General features: G+C 44.0%; 1 protein-coding gene across 3 annotated transcripts in view; it reads right to left on the minus strand.

Moving 5' to 3' along the window:
• Window positions 1-455: 455 nt before the first annotated feature.
• The window catches only part of styx (serine/threonine/tyrosine interacting protein), a 41,421-nt gene continuing 15,609 nt past the window's right edge, over window positions 456-26,267 (minus strand). The window contains exons 4-12 of one of the 3 annotated variants that reach the window (XM_070879204.1): window positions 24,328-24,425; window positions 21,593-21,653; window positions 15,985-16,021; window positions 15,486-15,591; window positions 15,341-15,391; window positions 12,738-12,810; window positions 11,339-11,420; window positions 8,363-8,485; window positions 456-1,061 (exon numbers count right to left, since the gene is read on the minus strand). In XM_070879204.1, the coding sequence (XP_070735305.1) occupies window positions 988-1,061; window positions 8,363-8,485; window positions 11,339-11,420; window positions 12,738-12,810; window positions 15,341-15,391; window positions 15,486-15,591; window positions 15,985-16,021; window positions 21,593-21,653; window positions 24,328-24,425 (705 nt within the window). In that variant the 3' untranslated portion in view covers window positions 456-987. The remainder of the gene's footprint in view (window positions 1,062-8,362; window positions 8,486-11,338; window positions 11,421-12,737; window positions 12,811-15,340; window positions 15,392-15,485; window positions 15,592-15,984; window positions 16,022-21,592; window positions 21,654-24,327; window positions 24,426-26,267) is intronic. The other 2 variants (XM_070879205.1, XM_070879206.1) reach the window with 2 other exon arrangements.

Genomic DNA, 26,267 nt, shown 5'->3' on the forward strand with positions numbered 1-26,267 from the left:
AGACTTGAAGCTGACACACTTCCACCAATGGACTGTTATGGACTAGTTATCTTTTAAAGTTCTATAGTGTTGATACACTTAGTAAGTGTATAAAAATGGTCTCAAATATTGAGGGTTAAATAAAGGGATTTTTCCTATGCTGATTTTGCAGTGGAGAATAGATGAAGCACAATAATTAACCCAAGATTGTAGTGAGATAAGATTGGGAGAAGCTAGGGCCTGAACAGATCATTGACTATTTGCCTCAACTAAAGTTTTTATTGCGTGTGGCAGTGTATTAAACTGTTACTCGAAATTATCTTTATATACATTAATAGCCAAGAACGTCTAATGCTCCCTAGTGGTTTGTGAACACATGTTAGGGATCTACAATCTGCATTATTTAATGGAACCAAAAAATGAGACGCTATGTGACAGCAGGACTGGATGCATAAAATGGAGTTCTTCACGAGGAATTAATCAGAAAAACTTTTATTGAAAGTTTTAATAAATTACACAAAGATTAACACTTTGTAACATAAATTGCATGTATGGGTCTGACATCAAGCACACAGTGCATTATTTCCCTATCAAACTCACATACAATCAAAATTCAAGTATCAAAAGTGCATCAATGTCTTAGCACATGCGTACTTTATTAACGGTCATAAAACTGCAATTGGTAAAAATGTAAAATAATTAGCATATGAAGACTTGTAAATCCATCAAAAATTCATGTTCTGTTCCTGGTCAGAATTTTCAGTATAATTTCATAGGAGAACAACCTGACGCACCAGAATCTCTTAAGAAAGGGCAAGATTTCTCTGTTCCAGCATCACTTCCTCAGAAGTAATAAAACAGAGCTGAGAAATGGAAATAAAGTAAATTTGCCATGTAGTATGTAAGTTTAAGTATTCATAATCTTAAATATCCAATAACACTTCCCATCCTTTTCACTTTGTTTAATACAGTAATCATGTCCATTATAAGTAATGGGGTAGTTACAGGTTACCCATCATGGGCTGCAGCCACCTGCATATTTGAAATATCATCATCGTCTTCCAGCATCCTTTTCAAGGTTCCTAAGCAAAACAAAATATCATTACTAAAATGCCACAAGTTCTACAATAATTTGATGGCTAATGACAAATTTAGATCATAGATTACAAATATTTTAAATATATATCCTGTCTAACTTAAACTAATGATTGTTAACTACAGAGAATATGGGGACAGCATTCACCATTCCCTATGGTTCCAGCTATTAGTAACAATAGTTACAAACTATAGGGTCCTTATGCTGAAAATGTGTGTATTTTTTTGTTGAATGGTTACATCTGAAGAGCCTCAACCAGGAAATGGTATAAACTCTTCAACCAAGGCTAGATTTGCTAAAGGCAGTCCACTCTGACGTGAGGGGGTAGTGCAAGTGAATGTAGTTGGCCAGCCATTGTTACATCCTGGTAGCTTGAACAATAAGGAGGGTGGCAAGGCAAATCTTCCAAAGATTGAAGTGGTGGTCTCTGAAAGATAAGAGGAAAACCCACCTTGGTTTTAACACTGTTCAGGATGAGCAATATTCTTGGAACTCCCACATAATGGCATTCATAAGGATAGCCCTCTCGCTATAAATAATCACTGATTTGATAAGAATCCATAGTCTCTTGTTTCCATTACAGTTTAAGAACATAATTAGGAGCATGAGTAAGCTATACAGCCCCTCGAGCCTGATCCGCCATTCAATAAGATCCCATATCCCTTGATTGCTTTAAGAGTCCAAAAAGCTATCTCAGTCATAAATATACTCAATAACTGACCATTCACAGCTTTATGGGACACAGAATTCAAAAGATTCACAAACCTCTGAAGAAAAGAGGCCCTTATCCTAAGACTATGGCCCCTAGTTCTGAACTCTTCAGCCAGGGGAAACAATCTCTCAGGATCTATCCTGTCAATCCCCCTCAGAATCTTATGTTTCAATGAGATCACCTCTCATTCATTTTCATCTCTGGAGTCTTATACAACCAACACAAATGTCTCAAAAGGATTGCTAGGTCCACCAACTACAAGGCACAAGTCAGAAGTGTGATAGAGTGTTAATCTGGATGAGTGCAGCTCCAGCAATATTCAAGAAGCTCAACACCATCCATAACAAAGCTGACCACTTGATTGGCATCCCATCCACCACCGGCACAACATGGCTACAGTGCTCACCATCTAAAAGATGCACTGCAGCAACTCGTAAGCCTGCAACCTCTACAACAACATGTATTTATACAGCGCCTTTAATGTCGTAAAATGTCCCAAGGCACTTCACAAGAATATTATGAACCAAAACTTTAACAGGAGGAGAAATTAAGGCATGTGATCAAAAGCTTGGTCAAAGAGATAAGTTTTAAGGAGCGTCTTGAAAGAGGAAAGAGAGGTTTACACAGGGAATTGCAGAGCTTTGGGCCGAGGCAACTGAAGGCACGGCCAACGATGGTTCAGCGGTTATAATTAGGGATACTCAGGAGGGCTGATATCCTGGGGGGGGGGGGGGGGGGCGTTGTGATAAGTGTTGTGGGCTGAAGGAGATTACACAGAGATGGGGAGGGGTGGGGCCATGGGGTGATTTGAAAATAAGGATGAGAATTTTGAAATCGAGGCGTTGCTTAACCAGGAACCAATGTATGTCAGCGAGCACAGGGGTGATGGATGAACGGGACTTAGTGCGAGTTTGAACACGGGCAGCCGAGTTTTGGATCACCTCAAATTTACCTCAAAGGGGATTTGAGTACAGGGGCAGGGAGGTGTTACTACAGTTGTACAGGGGCTTGGTGAGGCCACACCTGGAGTATTGTGTACAGTTTTGGTCTCCTAACTTGAGGAAGGACATTCTTGCTATTGAGGGAGTGCAGCGAAGGTTCACCAGACTGATTCCCGGGATGGCGGGACTGACACATCAAGAAAGACTGGATCAACTGGGCTTGTATTCACTGGAGTTCAGAAGAATGAGAGGGGATCTCATAGAAACCTTTAAAATTCTGACGGGTTTAGACAGGTTAGATGCAGGAAGAATGTTCCCAATGTTGGGGAAGTCCAGAACCAGGGGTCACAGTCTAAGGATAAGGGGTAAGCCATTTAGGACTGAGATGAGGAGAAACTTCTTCACCCAGAGAGTGGTGAACCTGTGGAATTCTCTACCACAGAAAGTTGTTGAGGCCAATTCACTAAATATATTCAAAAAGGAGTTAGATATAGTCCTTACTACTAGGGGGAACAAGGGGTATGGCGAGAAAGCAGGAATGGGGTACTGAGGTTGCATGTTCAGCCATGAACTCATTAAATGGCGGTGCAGGCTCGAAGGGCCGAATGGCCTACTCCTGCACCTATTTTCTATGCTTCTATGTGGGAGGCCAGCCAGGAGTGCGTTGGAATAGTCAGGTCTAGAAGTAACAAAGGCATGGATGAGGGTTTCAGCAGCGGATGAGCTGAGGCAAGGGCAGAGAGGGGCAAGGTTATGAAGGTGGAAATAGGCAGATGTGTGATCAAAAGCTCATTTCAGGGTCGTATGACACCAAGGTTGCAAACAGTCTGGTTCAGCCTCAGACAGAAGTTGGAGAGAGGGATGGAATCAGTAGCTAGGCAACGGAGTTTGTGACGGGGACCAAAAGCATTGGCTTCGGTTTTCCCAATATTTAATTGGAGAAAATTTCTGTTCATCCAGAGCTGGATGCCGGACCAGCAGTCTGACAATTTAGAGAACGTGAGGGGTTGAGAGAAGTGGTAGTGAGGTAGAGCTGGGTGTCATCAGCGTACATGTGGAAACTGATGCTGTATTTTTGGATGATGTTGCCAAGGGGCAACATGTAGATGAGAAATAAGAGGGGGACCAAGGATAGATCCTTGGGGTACACCAGAGGTAACAATGTGGGAGTGGGAAGAGAAGCTGCTGCAGGTGATTCTCTGGCTATGATTAGATAGATAAGAATGGAGTGGTCGACCGTGTCTGTGGTGTATGCAGCACACAAATCACTGACTCCATACGGTCTGGTGTAAGTCTAACTGCTGTGACCTTCGTCCTTTATTGTTCAGCTCCAGAGTGCCTCCCAGGTGTGGTGGTCAGCCTTATATAGCCCTTGTTACAGGTACTATCAGGGTTTCCCACCGCAGCGCCCTCTGTGGTGTGGCATAGTACTTACAATACATTTAAGGTACTGGGACGATATACACATCATTACATAACATCACCTTCTCCCTCCCCCCCCCACCCACCCACCTGGACGCAGGACAACGATACACACATCATTACATATCACCTTCTCCCTCCCCCCCCCCCCCACCCACCCACCTGGACGCATGACAACGATACACATCATTACATAACATCGCACTTGCCCAATGGAAGGCAGGTGGGCATAGACAGTGCGTTGGTATAGTACATTAACTGGTTATTGACTGGTAGCGGATCCTTGATTTCCTTGTTAGCCGTTATCATTAAATTGTACTTCATCCATTATTTTACACAAATACAGTGGCCATTCAGCATAAAAAAAGTAATTCTTATTATAAATTCACTCTCACATTAACATAGCTCATTTTAGACTCGCTCTGCCAAACAGAAGTCCTTTGTGGGGACCACCTCTTTGTAAGGCCCTTTTAAGACTCCCGGGTGCATTTCCTCTTTAAGGCGCCACCTTTGATGCAGGAGGATTCCACGAGGCTTCTCTTTGGGCGCCGCCATCTTTGATGCTCTGCAGCTCCGACACGATGCCGCCGCCATCTTCTTCTCCGCCGCTCCGAATGCCCTCCGCTCCCCTCTGCTGCCACCTGACTTGCCGCCTCTCCTGCGGCTGCTGTGGCCTCTCCAGCGGCCGCACTTGCCGCGTCCCCCGCAGCTGCCATGGCTGCCGCCGCCCGACGCTACCAGCTCCTCGGCGGGGCCCGCCCAATGGCCTCTTCCTCTGTGGGGCCCTTCTGAACCGCCGGCCCCTGGATCCCTTGGCACCCCGCCCGCTCACCACCCCCCCCACTAGGCCCCTCTGTGCAGGGCTGCTTGCCTGTGGGGATTAAGGCTGCAGGGTCTCTGTGTGAGGTCCGGGGCTGGGACTTGCCTGTGGGTGGATTGAGGCTGCAGCTCCAGCTCGGTCGGCGTTGCTCTTTGGGGACCCGGGGCACGGCAGCACCCCGGGGAGCAGCAGCCTGTGGAGGAATGAAGTCTTCCCAGCTCCCCCGGACCTTCCCCATCCACCTCCGGCCGAGGAGTGTCGGCCCATCGCCTGCAACGACCCACAAAGGTAAAGCGTGCATCTCGTCCCCGTGGGATACCTGCACCATCGCTCTGCCGAGAACAGGTATTAGTTCCCTGGTGTAGGTACGCAGCTTCGCCGTGACCGGGACCAGCTTGGGTCGTGCGGCTGGGTTAATCCACAGTTTATCAAAAGTTCTCCGACTCATCAACGACGGACCCGAGCCCGAGCCCACTTCCATACTCACTGGGACTCCGTTGATTTTTACTTCACTTATCACTGGGGGCGAATCGTCAGTGCACGTATACAGTCCAAGCACCTCATCTTCTTCTACCTGCTCCTCGCTGAACAGTGGATCATCCCCCATCTCCTCAGCCACGTGGCGAGTCCGATTTCTTTTACACATACGCTGAAGGTGGCCTTTAACGTGGCAGGTATTGCACGTATACTCCGCAAACCTGCACCGGTGAGCCCCATGGCTTCCTCCACAACGCCAGCATGGTGCTGCTTGATTGGCCCCCCTCGGCGGACTGAGCTCCAGGATCCCGAGGTCCGTGCTCTCTGCCTGGGCAGAGCCACGTTTTGCAGTTTTGTCCATGGTGGGCGCTATCCTGTGGACAGTGCCTGCCGGGTTCGAGATTGTGTGAATCATTTGCTTGGTGCTGCAAGTCGAGGTCATAGATGCCCGGCTGGTGGCGATGGCCTTTGTCAGAGTGACTGTGGGTTCCGTGGCCAGCAGCTTGTGAAGGAGGCCCTCGTGGCCAATCCCCATAACGAAATCGTCCCGCAAAGCCTCGTCAAGGTGTGCCCCAAAATCACACGGCGCCGCAAGTCTCCTGAGGTCCGCAGCATATTTGGCGACATCCTGGCCTTCAGATCTGCAGTGATGGTAAAATTTGTATCTGGCCGTGAGGATGCTCTCCTTCGGTTTCAACTGGTCACGAATGAGTTCAGTCAGCTCCTCGTATGACTTGTCCCTGGCGCTCCCAGGTGCCAGCAAATTCCTGACGAGACAGTAAACCTCATCTCCACAACTAGAGAGCAATATCGCCTTACGCTTCTCTCTCATTGCGTATGTGTCCTCCGTCAGGTCATTTGCTGTGAAGTAGTACTCGAGCCCTTCCGTAAAGGCCTCCCAATCACTGCCCACGGTAAAATCCTTTAGCGAGCCCAGAGTGGCCATGGGTGCGTGGAGTTCGTCTGCTTCCTCGTTGCCAATGTGGTGTATGTAGCACACAAATCACTGACTCCACACGGTCTGGTGTAAGTCTAACTGCTGTGACCTTCGTCCTTTATTGTTCAGCTCCAGAGTGCCTCCCAGGTGTGGTGGTCAGCCTTATATAGCCCTTGTTACAGGTACTACCAGGGTTTCCCACCGCAGCGTCCTCTGTGGTGTGGCATAGTACTTACAATACATTTAAGGTACTGGGACGATACACACATCAGTGTCAAAGACTGCAGACAAGTCAAGAAGGAGGAGGAGTGATAGTTTGCCTTTATCACAGTCACAAAGGATGTGATTTCTAACTTTGATGAGAGCCATCTAGATGGACAAGGGCAGCAGGTACATGGGAATACCACCATCCCAAAGTTCCCCTCCCAAGTCACACACCAAGCTGACTTGGAATTATATTGCCGTTCCTTCATCATCTCTGGGTCAAAGTCCGTTTACTCTCCAGCTAGCAGCACTGCGGGAGTGCCTTTACCATGTGGACTGCAGCAGTTCAAGAAGGTAGCTCACCGCCACCTTAAGTGCAATTAGGGATGGGAATAAATGCTAGCCTTGCCCAGCGCTGCCTACATCCCATGAATGAGAAAAAAAAAGGACGAATACTCTCCAGAAACTACACTCGCATAGGAAGACTTTCTTCACAGGTGGTAGCCCATTTATTGTAGTGTTCCAATAATAGATTTTTGTCATGGGTGTTGGCTAACAATTGGAGCACCCCATCTGCCTCTTGGTGCTGCACTGACCCCAATTCGTCATTTTAGCCGGTGACGGGAAGCTGAGCCAAAGCAACACGCAAGATATTTCAAACAAAATCCATTTTGGTGTTGATCAACCACCCAGTTACGTTGTTCATTACTGTATTGGATCTATTGTTGCACCTCTGCAAAAGGTCTAATCTAATGCAAGAGAAACACAGAATACTTTGTATATTGACATATTACAATGATAGGCATTAAAGCAATAAGAATTGCTGTATGCCAAAGTGAAAGCCCAGCTAAAATCTCTACAGTGCTTTAATTTTGAGAAAATCTTGAAAACATGAAATGAAAGCATGAGAAGTATTGCAAACAGACTTGAGAATTTATCACATTGCTAATCATAGCACAGAAAGGGAAGCAAAATGCGTCCATACAGAAATGACAACACAGAAGGCCATTTGCCTCTCCGCTGGGATGTTTCGGTTTGCTGTGTGGGCACAGTGAGGATATTGAAAGATTTTCCAGCTTGTAGTGTCACCTTTAGGGATATCATATACAAGCATGTTCAGACTGATGACAGGGAAGAGGATGTCATTACCAGGTTTTTGATGTCAATGATTTGCTAATGATTTTTTTCCCCATTTTGTAAAAAACAGTTCCAGTAGGCTGACAAATCAGCAATTTTCCAGAGGAAGCAACAGTTACTTAGACTCAAAGGTTTCAAGGGTTAACTGGGTAGGATCTTGATATGAAGGATATGTGCATTCAAAAAAAAACTACTCTATAAGTAAGTAAATCCATTATTACAGCATCATTCATGTACCACAGATGTTTGACTCAGTAGCATCTTAGAGAAGGGGAAAATCTTAAGGGGCTAGGATATTCACAGGGTTCTCTGGATTGTGCACCATTTCTCTGGAGTTTCCACTGATGTTACGGTGGGCAACTGGAAGAACCCCCACAGAAATTCCAGGTGACTGAGCCTAGACAAAATACTTGCAACCATACAAGGCCCCAACTAAATAGTTGGCTGATACACCCATGCAATAATGCTTGGTTGCAGTAGAGCAACTGACATTATCTGAAAATTTACTATCCACAAGTGATACAAATCCAGAATATATTCAAGCAAACATTTTTCTAATCTTTGTGTTGAGCTGGCCATGCCAGATATACATGGTCTGCAGAAAACAACAGCCATTGAGAACTAGGAAATTCCCTACCTAACACCATTTTGGGAAAACCATCACCAGAAGGACTGCAGCAGTTAAAGGAGAAGGCCCACCACCTTCTCGGGGCAACTAGGAATGGGTGATAAATGCGGCCTTTCCAGTGTCCCCCACATCCTGACAACAATTAAAAAAAGGAAAAGATTGTGTTGCATTTACACACAGATCATATATGTTTCACCATCCATAAAACAGAATCTGAAAATAGTTCTTAAAACAGCTCAGTAATTGCACCACAACAAGACTGGTTGTTTGACGACTAGCAACTGAGATACGTGGACCTTCTAACGGAAATCAGAGCTACCAGGAAAGTAGTTTACAATGATAAAATGTTGTGGAAGATTTAGCTCAAAGGCAGGGTATGGAGTGCCAAGTTTAAATGCCAAAGAGGAAATGAAGCAAATTAAGCAAGACTTCATTCTCATATTTCTTTCATAAACCAGGATACAAGAGGATTTTCATCGAGCTCTTCTAAGAAGAAACCTGGAGCATTGCAGTAGCTCTAAATGAACAATATTGGTGCTTCATTTCAAAACTAAGTTCAGTAAGTACTGGTTCCAGGATGAACTCCAAATGATTAACAACTTCTACTTTGCATTATATATGCTTTAATCATGGAAGGTTCCTGGAAATCCAAGTATCCACTACAGAAAGAGGCCCTTTGGTATTGGAAGGAAATTAAACCTAAACAGTAAAACAGAAACCTGTGCACTTTGAATGAAGAATCTAATCTAATAGTGGGATAACATGGCCCTCCCAAAGAACAGCAAGATGGGATTAGCACTATTCAACACAAGAATATTTGGGAACTAATAATTTCACAGCCAGAATGAGATGATTAAAATTACAGCTTCATGCTTAATTTTGCAGCCATACTCCAGGAATCAGAGGGAATGTACAGAGGGCCATTTGCTCCCAAGTACAGTAAACTGCCCTGTCCTTTGCACTTAAGGAACATAGTCAGAACTGATTGCAGCTCACCGAAGGAACATTTTAATGCCAAGGAAAGCTTCTACAAGGCACAGAAAGGAACGATCATGGGCAATATGCCAACAATATATTAAAGGAGACTAAATTCTCTTTAATTTCCACATTGTCAGCCTAAATTTGTTCTGTTTCTTTTGCTTTGAAAAGAAAAAAGACTTGCATAGAAACACAGAAAATAGGTGCAGGAGTAGGCCATTTGGCCCTTCTAGCCTGCACCGCCATTCAATAAGGTCATGGCTGATCATTCCCTCAGTACCCCTTTCCTGCTTTCTCTCCATACCCCTTGATCCCCTTAGCCGTAAGGGCCATATCCAATTCCCTCCTGAATATATCCAATGAACTGGCATCAACAACTCTCTGCAGCAGGGAATTCCATAGGTTAACAACTCTGAGTGAAGAAGTTTATCCTCATCTCAGTCCTAAATGGCCTACCCCTTATCCTAAGACTATGTCCCCTGGTTCTGGACTTCCCCAACATCGGGAACATTCTTCCCGCATCTAACTTGTCCAGTCCCGTCAGAATCTTATACGTTTCTATGAGATCCCCTCTCATCCTTCTAAACTCCAGTGTATAAGGGCCCAGTTGATCCAGTCTCTCCTCATAAGATAGTCCAGCCATCCCTGGAATCAGTCTGGTGAACCTTCGCTGCACTCCCTCAATGGCAAGAACGTCCTTCCTCAGATTAGGAGACCAAAACTGTACACAATATTCCAGGTGAGGCCTCACTAAGGCCCTGTACAATTGCAGTAAGACCTCCCTGCTCCTATACTCAAATCCCCTAGTTATGAAGGCCAACATATTACCATGTGCCTTCTTCACCGCCTGCTGTACCTGCATGCCCACTTTCAGTGACTGATGAACCATGACACCCAGGTCTCATTGCACCTCCCCTTTTCCTAATCTGCCCCCATCCAGATAATATTCTGCCTTCGTGTTTTTGCCCCTAAAATGGATAACCTCACATTTATCCACATTATACTGCATCTGTCATGCATTTGCCCACTCACCTAACCTGTCCAAGTCACCCTGCAGCCTCTTAGCATCCTCCTCACAGCTCACACCACCACCCAGTTTAGTGTCATCCGCAAACTTGGAGATATTATACTCAATTCCTTCATCTAAATCGTTAATTGCATTTATATAGCGACCTCAGGATGCTCCAAAGCGCTTTACAGCTAATGAAGTAATTTTGAAGTGTAGTCACTGGTATAATATAGGAAACGTGGTAGCCCATTGCGCACAGCAAGCTCCCACAAACAACAATGTGATAATGACCAGATAATGTGTTTTTGTTATGTTGGTTAAGGGATAAACATTGGCCAGAACTCCCCCGTTCTTCTTTGAAGTAGTGCCAAAGGATCTTTTACATCCACCTGAGAGAGCAGATGGGGCCTCAGTTTTACATCTCATTCGAAAGATGACACCTCTGACAGTGCAGCGCTCCCTCAGCACTGCACTGGAGTGCCAACCTAGATTTTTGTGCTCAAGCCTCTGGAGTGGGACTTGAACCCACAACCTTCTAACTCAGCGGCGAGAGTGCTACCCACTCTCTGAAAATACAGAAAAGAACTAAAGAACTATTCTGAAAAGTGTTGCCACAGCTGCTTGCCCTGTTCCCTCCCCAGGCTCCTCCCTGATTGGAGCAGCCATAATATTGACCCTTTATATCAAATCTGAATTAACAAACTTTATTTACTCAAGTTTCAGGAAAACGTAATGTTAATTTTCCAATTACACTCCAGCATCTGCAATTCCTAGCTGCTTATTTTCAGGCTCCGACATTCTTAATCAATTAAATGCAATTTTTCAATGCCTCAAAAGGATTTAAAAAAAATATATAAACATAACCATTTGCACCAAGGTGTGGATTGCAGCCTATTCCAGAATGCTGCATTAGGCAAACATAATTTAATATACACCAATAGCATTACATAGCACAAAATAAATCTTAGTAAGCATAATCATTTTCAACAATTACTAACCTTGTGCAGAAACTGATCTGCCCAGCTGGAGTGGTGACATCATCTTTATTGTCAATTTTGCTAAATAAATGGCTTCATACTCCTATTTATGGAACAGTTTTTGTGTTAGTTTTTTTGAATTAAAAAAAAATATTTATCTAGAAGAACTTATGGCCTCATTCACATATGGCCCAGATTTGCTGAAAAATAATGAGTGATGCAAGACGTCATTAATGTGGAAATCAGTCAGCAACTTGTGGCAAGGAAGAGATACCCCGTGAATTGCAAATTACCACAAGTTACTGGACGATTTGCCATTAGCTTCACAAACACAGCATTTCACCCAACAACAATTGGGTTTCATGAAGTTGCTGCATTTGCACATTAATTGCCTATTAAACTCACCACAGAAAGTTAACACTCACAATTAACAGTGCGAGTATCTTTTTAATGATATGATGTATGATAATTGCCAATCAACCTCTCTTGCCTAGAAAGTGAACAATTACAAGTGTAGAGTCTCATTCCTTCAGGTTATGAATTGTTGGAGATTTTTTAAAATGTCAAATTTTAATATTTTCTCTTACTTTTCCTTTGTCTCTTTTTTTCTCTCAATCCAATCTTTCTTTCCCTCTCTATTTCTCTTTCTGTACCTGATTTAATACTGAAACCACCCATTCTAATTTACCCGTCTTCTCAGTCCTTCCTGTTTATTTATCAATCCATAAATCTAATTAATTAAGGAGATACACTGTTTTGCCTGTTATTCACCAAGGTCCCAAATGCCCTGTTGCCCTATTATCAGCTCGCACTTCCAACAACTCTGGGCTTAAATATTTTGAGCTGAAGGTGCAGGAGCAAGTCTAACAGAGCAGGCCAGGAGATGCTCTGCTCCAGCAAATTCTGGATCATATTGTTTCTATGTAATTTCCCTTAATGAAGATGAGTCACTTTATCCAATCACATCAACTACAATTCTTTAAGTCTGGAAATATTCTTAATTGGGAAGGTGGATAAACTGTAAGTCGGTACATCAACATATGTGCAATGAAGTGCTTAGCTTGCCAACAATTACTCACAAGGCAAGTTCCTAATAAACAACACAAGCAAAGTACAGAATGGAAGCTAGTAGCCAAACGTCCTTAGTTACATCTTCTGGTTACCTGTTACAGAGCAATAGGTCTGTTCTCTATCAGCTGGGAAAAGCTAATTTTTGTGGTTTGCAAAGTGGATATCTTTTAAAATGAACTAATTCCTAAACTACATGAAATATAATAATTTTTATCACCATTCATTTTAAGTCTAACATATCTATATATGATACTTGTCTCAAAACAATGAAAAATGTTCAACATAAATTTTATATTTGTAACATAAATTAGTATTTTATGATAATTAATAAGAAAAGCCAACCAATTACCTGCAACTGATGGACAAATCCAGCATTTGGATTAATACAAAATCTCCTTTCCTGAACATATGTAAAGGCATCCCTAAAGAAATGAAGGAACAATGTAGAACATGAAGATCTTTCAAAAAAAGTATTTTACTTGTTCATCCCCCACCTACTTCTTTCCCAACCATTCCTTCGATAAAAGATTAGGCAAGTGAACTGCTCCTAGCCATTGGTGATTTTGTAACTGATTTATATACTTCAGAACAGTTATTCACCAGACAACTTTTCTGCTCTCCATGGAGAAATACATAGCTTTATCTTATATGCCATTGATCGCACTGTGGTAAGGATTATCTTGTTACAGTGGTAATCCTTGCCACTGGACCAAGACCTAGCTCTGTCAAGCCCGTGTGGTGGCTGGTGTGCAACGGCCACCACACGTTAAAAAAATCCACACACAGGCATCTTCCACCCTTCAAAATGTAGTTCGGGATCTGGAATATTAGGTCCTTCATTGAAACACCTGTGAACTCATCCCTTTTTGGTATGAAAGCAAGTCATCCTCGATCCTCGTTTCGAAGGACTGCCTATGATGATGAGCTCACTGTGTGGGGAATCCCCTTTCTTGTAACCTATTTAAAAGTTGTGTTTAATAAAGTTAACAGATTTCTGAAGGAAGTGGCCCACTGGATAGAAAAGGGAATGCAATAAATGTAGATGTGATACCTGTGAATTTTCAGAAAACATTTGAATAGGTGAGTCACCACAAATGTTAGAAACATTGACGTATGGGGCCGGATTTTGGCTTTCAGGGTTTTTCGGTGAAAACGGTAGCGATACGTGGAACTTACTGTTTTCGCTGCACTACCGTTTTCAGGCCAAACTTTCAGCCTTTACGTCTCGGTAAGGGAGGCGTTGCACAAATATTTGCGACACAAAACGCGAGTTTCATCAACTTTAGTCCGGGACCGCTGCGAGAGGGGCCTTGGGAGGTGGGGGGGGGGAAAAAAATTCCAAAAAACATTTACAAGACCCTTACCTAAGTAATCACTGCGAAAAAATTAAAGAATAAAAACTTACCTTTTTTTGCAGGTTTTCATGCTTACCGCTGCTGACAGGGCTGCACCTACAGGTTTGAGCTGTCGCTATTCTGGGCGCGGTGTATGGGTTGGGAGAGTGCCGAAACTTGGACGCAAACGCAATCAGAGCCATTGCACCTCGGCGCTCCTCTTCCTGGCGGTACTTGGAAACGCTGCCACAAACAGGTACCCGAGGATCCCGCTTGGGCTTTGCGATGGGGTTTTCACCGCAGAGGGTCAAATTGTGGCCAAAACCCGGTCGCAAACCTTTGTATAAGGGAAAATGATTGCTTTACCATAGCGAGTGGTTGAGGCTGAGTCCACTACATCTTTTAAGGGAACATTACATACATTTTGGAGAGAGAGAGATACATAGCTACAGGGAGAAACAACAGTGGGATTAATTTTGGACTGCTTTTATCAAGGAGCTGGTACAGACACAATAGCTAAATGGCCTATTCCTGTGCTATGAACTTCTATGTTTCTATTACACCCTCAAAGCCTCCCTGATAAAGTGCAACATCCTCACTGACACCTGGGAGTCCCTGGCCAAAGACTGCCCCAAGTGGAGGAAGTGCGTCCGGGAGGGCGTTGAGCACCTCGACTCTCAACGCCGAGAGCATGCAGAAATCAAGCGCAGGCAGCAAAAAGAGCGTGCGGCAAACCAGTCCCATCCACCCCTTCCCTCAACGACTATCTGTCCCACCTGTGACAGGGACTGTGGCTCTCGTATTGGACTGTTCACCCACCCAAGAACTCATTTTAAGAGTGGAAGCAAGTCTTCCTCGATTCCAAGGACTGTCTATGATGATGATGTCTAACTACCCCAGTGAAAGTGGTAAGCAGGAAGGAGATTTTCCAATCCAGTAAACAGGACAGTGTGAATTTGATTTTTTTTTAAGCTGTTTAAATATGTAGTTGTAACACTATTTATTGCAATTGTACTTTTTTCCCTCGAAAACTCAAATTAATTCAGTGAAGAATGTAAAGTGACAGTGACCTAGACTTGAGTATATTCACATGGAACAACTGCAGTCGTTGTAAATACCAACCAGCTTCTGTAATTTATCAAATATAATAAACTGGGCACTGGAATTATTTTGTTTCTAATGAGACTACATAACCAAATTGTCATTGCTCTTATTACGCGACCACGGTCATATCACACGCATGAGTTAGGCCATTTGGCCCATTTTAGTTCATCCATCCAGAAAGACCTTGAAGTCCATCTTACTGCAGCATCCAATTGGTTCTTAAATGACTAAAAGGGTTTTCACCTCCACTACTCTAGTCAGAATTCCAATCCATGTATTGATCAGTGTGTGCGTGAAGAACTTATTGACATCAGCCCTAAGTTGCCTTTTACTAGTTTGAACTTGTGTGTTCTAGTCCTACAATTTAATTCAAAATAATTTTCTACATTTACCTTTTCAATGCCGTTTACCATCTATATTCTTATGAAACCCTTCAACTTCAATCTTGAACTGGACTTGAAAATAATCAGTGACAAATAAATATAAGGCATTCAACATCATAAACTTTCCTTACCTATACTTAACACCAAATGTTTCCATAATATACGCTATCACCAAGGCTGCACTGGAGAAGGGAAAACATAAGTAAGTTTCCTTTAAAGAGAAGCGAAAGAAAAAAAAAAAGAGATTATAACTCCAAAAGTAAATCATGTTCCTACCTTCGAGAAATACCTGCATTTCCATGTAAAAGAACCTTTCCTGAAAAAGCAAAGCAGCCAGGGTACATCACTGATAGAGAATTCAAACAGGCTGCATTTAGACAGGCTGTGAAAATTCACAGACAAGAAGTCAGAGATGCTACGTGAGTGGTAGCATGTTGCATTAAGGCATCAATCAACTTGACATTTTAGGACCTTTGGGTAGTGAGCCAATTAAAAGGTTAAAAGACTATTAATTGAGCCAATAAGGTCAAAGAAGGCGAGTTCTTTTCTGTAAATTGATCCAGGTATAAGTACAGCCATTTTGACCATGTGGTCCCAGAAGAACAAAGACCTGGCTTAAAGCCAAGAACTTGTTATTGCTCTCTGCCAAGATTAAAAAGTTAAAACTACAATCGGAGTTCGTATTTCATTGGAAATTAAGAGATCTAACAATCACCATGGCCGTTTCTTCAAAATATATGAAAGGAAAACTATCTAATCTAAATCAGATCTTTACCTCCATTTTCCAAGCAACCATCGATGAACTCTTTAGTCTGAAAAGAGGTAACAAAAATAAAGTTACAGTATATATTTTGTCACATAACCCATTATTACAGGTACACTCCGCCAAGCGCAATCATTAAAATTCTATTGTTCTGTGATTGAGAATATGCTTATATTCATAAGAACGTAACAATTAGGAGCAGGAGTAGGAAACCTGTCCCCTCGAGCCTGCTCCTCCATTTAATCAGATCATGACTGATCTGATCATGGATTCAGCTCCACTTCCCTGCCTGGTCCCCATAACCCTTTATTCCCTAATCGTTCAAAAATCTGTCCATCTCCACCTTCCACAGCTCTGGGGCAGAGAATTCCATAGATCTACAACCCTCAGAGAAGAAATTCCTCCTCATCTCAGTTTTAAATGGGCGGCCCCTTATTCTGAGACTATGGGGCCCAACATTGCCCAAGCCGTTTTTTCGGCGCACTGATCTGAAGCGCGCCGACTTTGCGCGCTGGAAAAAAAAAGCCCCATCCTCGCCGCTGTTCACAGTCCCCGGAGTCCTGCCGTGGCGTGCATGCTGAAGTGGGGGGGCGGAGCCAAACGCCAGCGCCGAAAACACTGCCAGCACCTGCGCAGTGGTGCCGACCCAACATGCGCAATAGAGGCAAAAGTTGGCACTCGGCCATTTTTAAAGTAGATCGCAGTTGTAATTATTTGCCTGCCAGGAGAACTCTCAATCGAAATAGCTGGTGTGCTTAATGCAAGCTGCAGTAACCTGCCTGAAATTAACTGTTGCATGCCTGGAAAAAGTGTTTGGGATCACTGCAAAAGTGCTGTTAAGTGTCTCAGAGGACTGTGTTTTGAAAAATCGCAGTTTGACTAAGTGCAGTGGAAAAGAGTGTCAGAGCATTGCAAAAGTGCTGTTAGTGTCTCCGAGCAGTTGCAGCAATAATGCAGCAACGTCCACCAAGAACAAAGAATTTCTTGCATGATGAAGTCGAGTCACTAGTTACTGTTATTGAGAACAGATGGCAGCACCTGGATACCAGCAGAGGTCACACAAAAGTGCCACCCAAAGAGATGAAGAAACGCTGGAACAAAGTTGCAGAAGAATTCTGCGGATTGGTGAACAAGAGATCTGGAAGGCAGTGTAAATAAAAGTGGCAGGACCTTGGTCAAGTAGTTAGTGTAAGTAATATTTCCATTTATTCAATGTAATTTCAATTGTAAATGTGACCAGCTGTATATGTCCCACCCAGCAGAAAGACAACCTCGCTAAAAAGTTGCATTTTCATCTTTGCAGAAGAAACAGGCCCACAACAAAAGGGAAATAACTAGAACAGGAGGGGGACTGGCAAATCTGCGCCCACTGACACCCTTGGAAGAGAGGGTCGCTGCTTTGATGGGTCCTGCCTGGAGAAAAACCATCAGTACTGCACAAGCTGGGCCCACACGTGAGGGAGTGGGTAAGTCATGAAAATTCATCGTGGCCCTTCAAATCAACCTGCTGCCTGGCCTGCTATGTGTGAGCCTACCCATGCCACCCATTTCACTGTCCTGTTATATGTTGCAGAACTGGAGGACAATTCTCCTTATGATCCAAATCAAGATTCAGACGTGGACAAGCCTGAAGAGGAGAGCAACCCTCCAGAACAATATGGGCGTGCGGGGCACTTTGAGTGGATGTGGGAGGGGTTCGATGACAGAGTGTTCTACTGAATCTTGTGGAGGTCAACATATCTCACTTGCCAGGCTCTTCCATGATTAGTGGTTCGACATTCTATGGTTTCCCACCGTGCGAGGTTGCAGGTCCCAGTGGTGGTGGTGGTGGTGTTGTGCTGCAGCATCGCAAACCCGTGGCCCCACCGTCCGAGGTTGCAGGTCCCAGTGGTGGTGGTGGTGGTGCAAATCAGCAGGGAACACCCAGGGTCCCAAGGTCCCAGCCTGCGTCTCCCAGTGGGATGCCGCGAGCCAGATCCAGGGGGAGGGGAAGGGGATGGACCACACTCTCCTGAGATGCAGGATGCAACAGATGTGGTTCAGATGATGGCCTTGGGTGGGGAGAGCGTTGAGCTTACCCGATCACTCCTGGACACCATAACTGGGGTGAGTGAGGAGATAGTGGGACTGTCGGGAGAAGTAACAGTAATGGCACGGGAAATGGGAACTATGTCCGCGAACATCAGTGAAGGAATGGTGGCCATGAGGGATGGAATGTCAGAGGTAGTGGAAAGGACGACAGTTGCAATGACCAATGCCATGAGGGAGGGAATGTCTGAGTTAGCTGCTGCAATAAGGGAACACGTCCATTGACAGAATCAACTGCCACTCCCACTCCAATCCCCGCATCAAGCTCTGAACAGGCCGAGGCCGCGCCCTCCAGCTTGCTGTCTGGGCCCTCCAACTTGCCACGTGACGTTGACACCCCCCCCCACCCTCAAGAGGTGCCCAATGGCCGAAATGTTAGAAAGAAGAATCTTGGTGTGCACCCCAGAAACACTGCGCCACCGCATGTGGGCAGGGGTCGTGACGAGCCCAAGATCAAGCGCAGGATCCAAGGGGGATGAGAGATGGGTGCAGCCTTTCTTTGCTGCTGTTGTTTTTGTTTTTATTGTTTATGTCACTTCACTCACTGTTCTAACTGTTCTCACATTGGATGTTTTTTGTAAGTTATGTAACGGTACAAGTTTATAAGTGATCTTAACGTTTACGTGATCTAAAAGAGTCAATGTTGATACAAGAATATTTTTATTACACTAAAGTGAAGTACATTGCAAAGCTTTGAATAAAATATATTTTACATTAAAAATGAATCATGTTCAATGAATATAACACAGGAACAGCTCCTAAAAATAAACCCTCCTCTTTCCTCCCCCCCCCCACCCCCCCAGTTGTATAGAGGCCAGCATCTCTCTTTCTCTGGCTACCCTCTACCCCCCCTCCGCACCCCGAGACGGCATCCGGCCCACATACGCTGACACCTAAGTGGATTTGGAGTAAGTTTTTGCTGGCCAAAGTGGCATAAATCTCCAAAACTGTTGTAAGTGTCTGGGAATGCCTTTTGAAAATAGAAACTGACCTAAAAAAAAATCGTACCTAACTGACTTACTCTGGAGCAAATTTTGGGGGAAAATGGCATGTTTTAACTTACGCCAGAAAAAACAACTTACTCCAAAAAAATTGATGTGAGTCATGGCCAATGTTGGGCCCTATGTCCCCTAGTTTTAGTTTCCCCTATGAGTGGAAATATCCTCTCTGCATCCACCTTGTCGAGCCCCCTCATTATCTTATATGTTCGATAAGATCACCTCTCATACTTCTGAACTCCAATGAGTATAGGCCCAACCTACTCAACCTATCTTCATAAGTTAACCCCCTCATCTCCAGAATATTCGGGTCCAAACAGGTACAAATATCAAGTCTGACAGGATATAAAAAGTTAAAATAATGTACCACGCAGTGTGGCACTGGCCCATGCAGACCAGAAGGTTCCAGATCTGACTCCCTGGGCTGTGTAGAAACACAGGAGAAAATTGGCATAAAGTGTTGCAAATACTGTACTTGACTTCTGCCTCTGGAGGATAATACTAAATCCAGCTGTCTCAAATAGCAGACATCAAGGGGTTGTCTTTAAACCCAGTTGGGTTCAGATGGGTGGGGAGCTGGGCAAGTGCAAAACACACTTGCAGGCCCAAGTTTGAGGGAGTGCTGCTGTCAGAAGTGCCATCTTTCGGATGGGACATTAAATCGATTCCCCGTCTGCTCTCTCAGGTGGACGTAAAAGACCCTATTTGGAAGAAGGGCAGGGGAGTTATTCCTGGTGTCTTGGCCAATATTAATCCCTCAAATCAACAAAACAAAAACAGATTATCTGGTCATTATCACATTGGTCTTTGTAGGATTTTGCTGTGTACAAATTAACTGCCACGTTTCCTACATTAAAATAGTCATTACACTTTAAAAGTACATCATTGGTTGTAAAGCGCTTTGGGATGTCCTGGGGTCATGAAAGGCACTATACAAATGCAAGTATTTGTTTATTTGCATCAACAGCAACAACAACTTGTATTTATAGAGTGCCTTTAATGTAGTAAAATGTCCCATGGTGCTCCACAGGAGTGTTACAAGACAAAAATAAATTTGGCACCGAGCCACATAAGAAGAAATTACAGCAGATGAGAGATAAGTTTTAAAGAATGTCTTGAAGGAGGAAAGGGAGGTAGAGAGGTTTAGGGAGAGAGTTCCAGAGCTTAGGGCCCAGGCAGCTGAAGGCACGGCCACCAATGGTTGAGCCATTATAATCAGGGATGCTCAAGAGGGCAGAATTTGAGGAGCGCAGACATCTCGGGGGGTTGTAAGACTGAAGGAGATTACAGAGATAGGAAGGGGCGAGGCCATGGAGGGATTTGTAAATAAGGGTGAGAATTTTGAAATCCAGGCATTGCTTAACAGGAGTCAATGTAGGTCAACGAACACAGGGGTGATGGGTGAGCGGGACTTGGTGCGAGTTAGGACACGGGCTGCCGAGTTTTGGATGATCTCAAGATATCGCAGGGTAGAATATGGGAAGCCTGTCAGGAGAGCGTTGGAGTAGTCAAGTCTAGAGGTAACAAAGGCATGGATGAGGGTTTCAGCAGCAGATGAGCTGAGGCAGGGGCGGAGACGGGCAATGTTAGAGGTGGAAATAAGCGGTTTTAATTATGCCATGGATATGTGGCCAGAAGCTCATTTCAGGGTCAAATAATCATTTAGTATTACATCAGGTGATGCCAATGCCAACAGGGGGGGGGGCTTTAAGCAAACATCTATCTACAAGCGAAAAGCAGTGGGTTTCTGGAAAAGTCAGGTGTATTCCCTTATTTAAAAATCCAACAAAAAGTGCTTTATTTCTTAAAAAGAACCATAATACATCTATCTTTTTGATGGATCTCCTCATAATCAACATACTCACCAAATACAATAGATCACAGTGAGTTTCCATTATTTTTCCCCCCATACAATCTGGACCAAAATAGTGCTTTTTATGATATTGCATATATTTGGCATTTTAATTCTTGATGGTATTTTAAAATCTATGACACAAGACATATGGCAACTTTGACAACATTGCCCTATTTCACTGGAATACACAAGTCTAGTCAGTATTAAGTATTATACCTTTCAAGAGCATGCAGAAATCAAGCGCAGGCAGCGGAAAGAGTGTGCAGCAAACCAGTTCCACCCACCCCTTCCCTCAACAACTATCTGCCCCACCCGTGACAGAGTCTGTGGCTCTCATATTGGACTGTTCAGCCACCAAAGAACTCCTGATTCCGAGGGACTGCCTATGATGGGGGGGTTAGTTTAAAGTTTAAGCAACCAGCTTCTGAAACTACAGTTATCCTGACAAGCAAACAAGCAGCAGAGTCACAAAATTAACAATGAAGTAACACCATCGTCAAAGACATTTGAAACCTAAAACAATTGTGTTGCTACCTTTTTCAGCACTACTCTTAATTTAATTTAGGGGACAATGCCATAGAAAATAGGTTCACATAATTTGGAATTTAAAAAAAGTGATGCATCATGGTAGTAAGAAATATGTGGTTCATCAAGATTCACATTTGCAGATAATACCTACCACAGGGAAATATCGTATTATATTTTCCACTGGATTATCAGCAATATCCAAAATTAAATACCTGTAAGCAGAACAGAGAAAACTTCAAATTACAGGACATATGTTCCCTTTTTAGTGTATTTTCACCACTGCAAATCCCAGGAATGCATATTGTTCTCAATTGGGAACATAGATCAGTCTAGTCGAGACATTTTCTGAGCTTGCACGTCAAGCATCACCAATGTGGTAAAGGTAGCCTGTTTAGCTTTCCTTCCCTCTCACAGATGACTCTTGTGAGATTAGGAAAATGTTGCCTGCTGGGAAAACAGGTTAGTTAGGACTTGCATCAGAGGGCTACAATTTGTATTGTAGTACTTACAGGATGGCAGTACAGCTGCTTGTGCCTCTGATCTGCCTCACTGCTATGAGTAAGCATCAAACAGATGCATTCCCAATGGGGGAAGAGCATTGGAGAGGAGAAAAGTAGGGAGAGTCATCACTAAGGCAGATAGTTAGAGACCGCATGGATGAACTACAACAATTGTATATCCCTGTCTGGCGTAAAAATAAAAAAGGGAAGGTGGCTCAAGCGCAGCTATCAAGGGAAATCATGGATAGTATTAAAGCCAAGGAAATGGCATACAAATTGGCCAGAAATAGCAGTGAACCCGGGACTGGGAGAAATTTAGAACTCAGCAGAGGAGGACAAAGGGTTTGATTAGAGCAGGGAAAATGGAGTACGAGAGGAAGCTTGCAGGGAACATTAAGACGGACTGCAAAAGCTTCTATAGATATGTAAAGAGAAAAAGGTTAGTAAAGACAAACGTAGGTCCCCTGCAGTCAGAATCAGGGGAAGTCATAACGGGGAACAAAGGAATGGCAGACCAATCGAACAAGTACTTTGGTTCGGTACTCACTAAGGAGGACACAAACAACCTTCCGGATATAAAAGGGGTCAGAGGGTCGAGTAAGGAGGAGGAACTGAGGGAAATTCTTATTAGTCGGGAAATTGTGTTGGGGAAATTGATGGGATTGAAGGTCGAGAAATCCCCAGGGCCTGATGGACTGCATCCCAGAGTATTTAAGGAGGTGGCCTTGGAAATAGCAGATGCATCGACAGTCATTTTCCAACATTCCATAGACTCTGGATCAGTTCTTATGGAGCGGAGTGTAGCCAATGTAACCCCACTTTTTAAAAAAGGAGAGAGAAAACAGGGAATTATAGACCAGTCAGCCTGACATCGGTAGTGGGTAAAATGATGGAATCAATTATTAAGGATGTGTTAGCAGCGCATTTAGAAAGAGGTGACAGGATAGGTCCAAGTCAGCATGGATTTGTGAAAGGGAAATCATGCTTGACAAATCTTCTGGAATTTTGTGAGGATGTTTCCAGTAGAGTGGACAAGGGAAAATCAGTTGATGTGGTGTATTTGGACTTTCAGAAGGCTTTCGACAAGGTCCCACACAAGAGACTAATGTGCAAAGTTAAAGCACATGGGATTGAGGGTAGTGTGCTGACGTGGATTGAGAACTGGTTGGCAGACAGGAAGCAGAGAGTAGGAGTAAATGGGTACTTTTCAGAGTGGCAGGCAGTGACTAGTGGGATACCGCAAGGTTCTGTGCTGGGGCCCCTGTTTACATTGTACATTAATGATTTGGACGAGGGGATTAAATGTAGTATCTCCAAATTTGCGGATGACACTAAGTTGGGTGGCAGTGTGAGCTGCGAGGAGGATGCTATGAGGCTGCAGAGTGACTTGGATAGGTTAGGTGAGTGGGCAAATGCATGGCAGATGAAGTATAATGTGGATAAATGTGAGGTTATCCACTTTGGTGGTAAAAACAGAGAGACAGACTATTATCTGAATGGTGACAGATTAGGAAAAGGGGAGGTGCAACGAGACCTGGGTGTCATTGGAGGTTGGCATGCAGGTTAAGAAAGCAAATAGCATGTTGGCCTTCATAGCGAGGGGATTTGAGCACAGGGGCAGGGAGATATTACTACAGTTGTACAGGGCCTTGGTGAGGCCACACCTGGAGTATTGTGTACAGTTTTAGTCTCCTAACTTGAGGAAGGATATTCTTGCTATTGAGAGAGTGCAGCGAAGGTTCACCAGACTGATTCCCGGGATGGCGGGACTGACATATCAAGACAGACTGGATCAACTGGGCTTGTATTCACTGGCGTTCAGAAGAATGAGAGGGGATCTCATAGAAACCTTTAAAATTCTGACGGGTTTAGACAGGTTAAATGCAGGATGAATGTTCCCAATGTTGGGGAAGTCCAGAACCAGGGGTCACAGTCTAAGGATAAGGGGTAAGCCATTTAGGACCGAGATGAGGAGAAACTTCTTCACCCAGAGAGTGGTGAACCTGTGAAATTCTCTACCACAGAAAGTTGTTGAGGCCAATTCACTAAATATATTCAAAAAGGAGTTAGATGTACTCCTTACTACTAGGGGGATCAAGGGGTATGGCGAGAAAGCAGGAATGGGGTACTGAAGTTGCATGTTCAGCCATGAACTCATTGAATGGCGGTGCAGGCTCGAAGGGCCGAATGGCCTACTCCTGCACCTATTTTTTTTATGTTTCTATGTTTCCTCTTGCAGCTCATAGAATACAACACTCCTGCAGATATTCACATTTGGTTCGATAACTTACTGAAAGTCATAGTAAAAACACGACATAACGCAAACAATAGCAACAGATATTTTAAATATGACTATTTAAGAACTAGAATTTTAAACAGGATTTACCTAAACTTCTCTTGGAAATTTGCCTTGATGAAGTTTGCCTCGATATCTTGCCGTACACATATTATGTGAGTTATTCCATTTTCTTCAAGAATAGGAAGCTACCAAAGACAAACATTTACTTTTTTTAGATCCTTTGATCTGCAAACCCATAGGAACGATTTTCAAACAGCATGAAGGCGGATAAAGTTTTAAAAAAATACAAGTTATAACTTTGATAACAGCTTGCCAATCAGATGAGCAGTCTGGTACATGGTTACTTGTTCTCAAATTGTATTCATGGCAGATTTCTCTTGCTATACTTTTAAAACAATTTTCAGTCAAATACAGCTGTCTTAAAGCAAGGAAGTGGATCGTTTCCTAATTCATTTTCCAAATGACGTTTGCAAGGCCAAGCAAGCAAACTGATTAACTAGCTTCAAAAGCTCATACCTAAATGACCAGATTCCTCTAAAGACTGAAGAATCCATTTTAGTCAGCAGCTCAGGTACGAAGGTTTAGTAAACCTTGCTACAAGCACTACATTGACAAAGCAATCACACAAATAACTTGCATTTATAGAGTGCCTTTAATGTAGTAAAACATCCCATGGCGCTTCACAGCAGCGATCATCAAAAAAAATGTGACACCGTGCCACATAAGGAGATATTAGTACAGGCTTGGTCAAAGAGGTAGGTTTTAAGTAACACCTTAAAAAGGGGGAGGGTGGGGGAAAAGAGGTTTAGGGAGGGAATTCCAGAGCTTAGGGCCTTAGCAGCTGAAGGCACGGCCACCAATGATAGAACGATTAACGGTGGGGATACGCAAGAGACCAGAATTGGACCAGTGCAGAGATCTCAGAAGTTTGTAGGGCTGGAGGAGGTTAAAGAGCTAGGGAGGGGCGAGGGAATTGAGGGTTTTGAAAACTAGGACCAGGAGCCAATGTAGGTCAGCAAGCACAGGGGTGATGATTGAACGGGACATTGTACGTGTTAAGATGCGGGCAGCAGAGTTTTAGATGAGCTCAAGTCACACATCAATTTGTTTCAGTATAACTAACTTCAATGAACAACACTGGTGCCTGTACAGTACTTGTGCACCTCCTATGACATTGCTTAAGATTGAGTGAGTCAGGATTTTACTGTGCCTGTGCTGAGCCCTGTTTTTTTTTTTATTCCTTCCGAAATGTGGGCGTCACTGCCGAGGCCAGCATTTATTGCCCATCCCGAATTGCCCTTAAGAAGATGGTGCTGAGCCTCCTGCTTGAACCACTGCAGTCCTTCTGGTGAAGGTACTCCCACCGTGCTGTTAGGGAGAGAGTTCCAAGATTTTGACCCAGTGACGATGAAGGAACAGCACTATATTTCCAAGTCAGGATGGTGTGTAACTTGTAGGCGATGATGGTGTTCCCATGCGCCCTCGTCCTTCTAGGTGGTAGAGGTTGCGTGTTTGGAAGGTTGTCGAAGAAGCCTTGGCAAGTTGCTACAGTGCATCTTGTAGATGGTACACACTGCAGCCAAGGTGCGCTAGTGGTTTCTCATTTACATGTGGCCCCTTAGCGACATCATCTGGAAACACAGCGTCAGTTTCCATGTGTATGCTGATGACACCCAGCTCTACCTCAATACCACTTCTCTCGACCCCTCCATGGTCTTTAAATTGCCAGACTGCTTGTCTGACATCCAGTTCTGGATGAGCAGAAATGTTCTCCATTTAAATATTGGGAAGACCAAAGTCATTGTTTTCGGCCCCCGTCACAAACTCCATTCCCTAGCCACTGACCCCATCCCCCCTCCCCAACTCCTGTCTCAGGCTGAACCAGACCGTTCGCAACCTTGGTGTCATAAATGACTCTGGAATGAGCTTTTGACCACATATCCTCAGCATAACTAAGACCACCTATTTCAACCTCCACAACATCGCCCGTCTCTGCCCTTGCCTCAGCTCATCAGCTGCTAAAGCCC

The sequence above is a fragment of the Pristiophorus japonicus genome, chromosome 4 (assembly GCF_044704955.1).
Source record: "Pristiophorus japonicus isolate sPriJap1 chromosome 4, sPriJap1.hap1, whole genome shotgun sequence".
Lineage (NCBI taxonomy): Eukaryota > Metazoa > Chordata > Chondrichthyes > Pristiophoridae > Pristiophorus > Pristiophorus japonicus.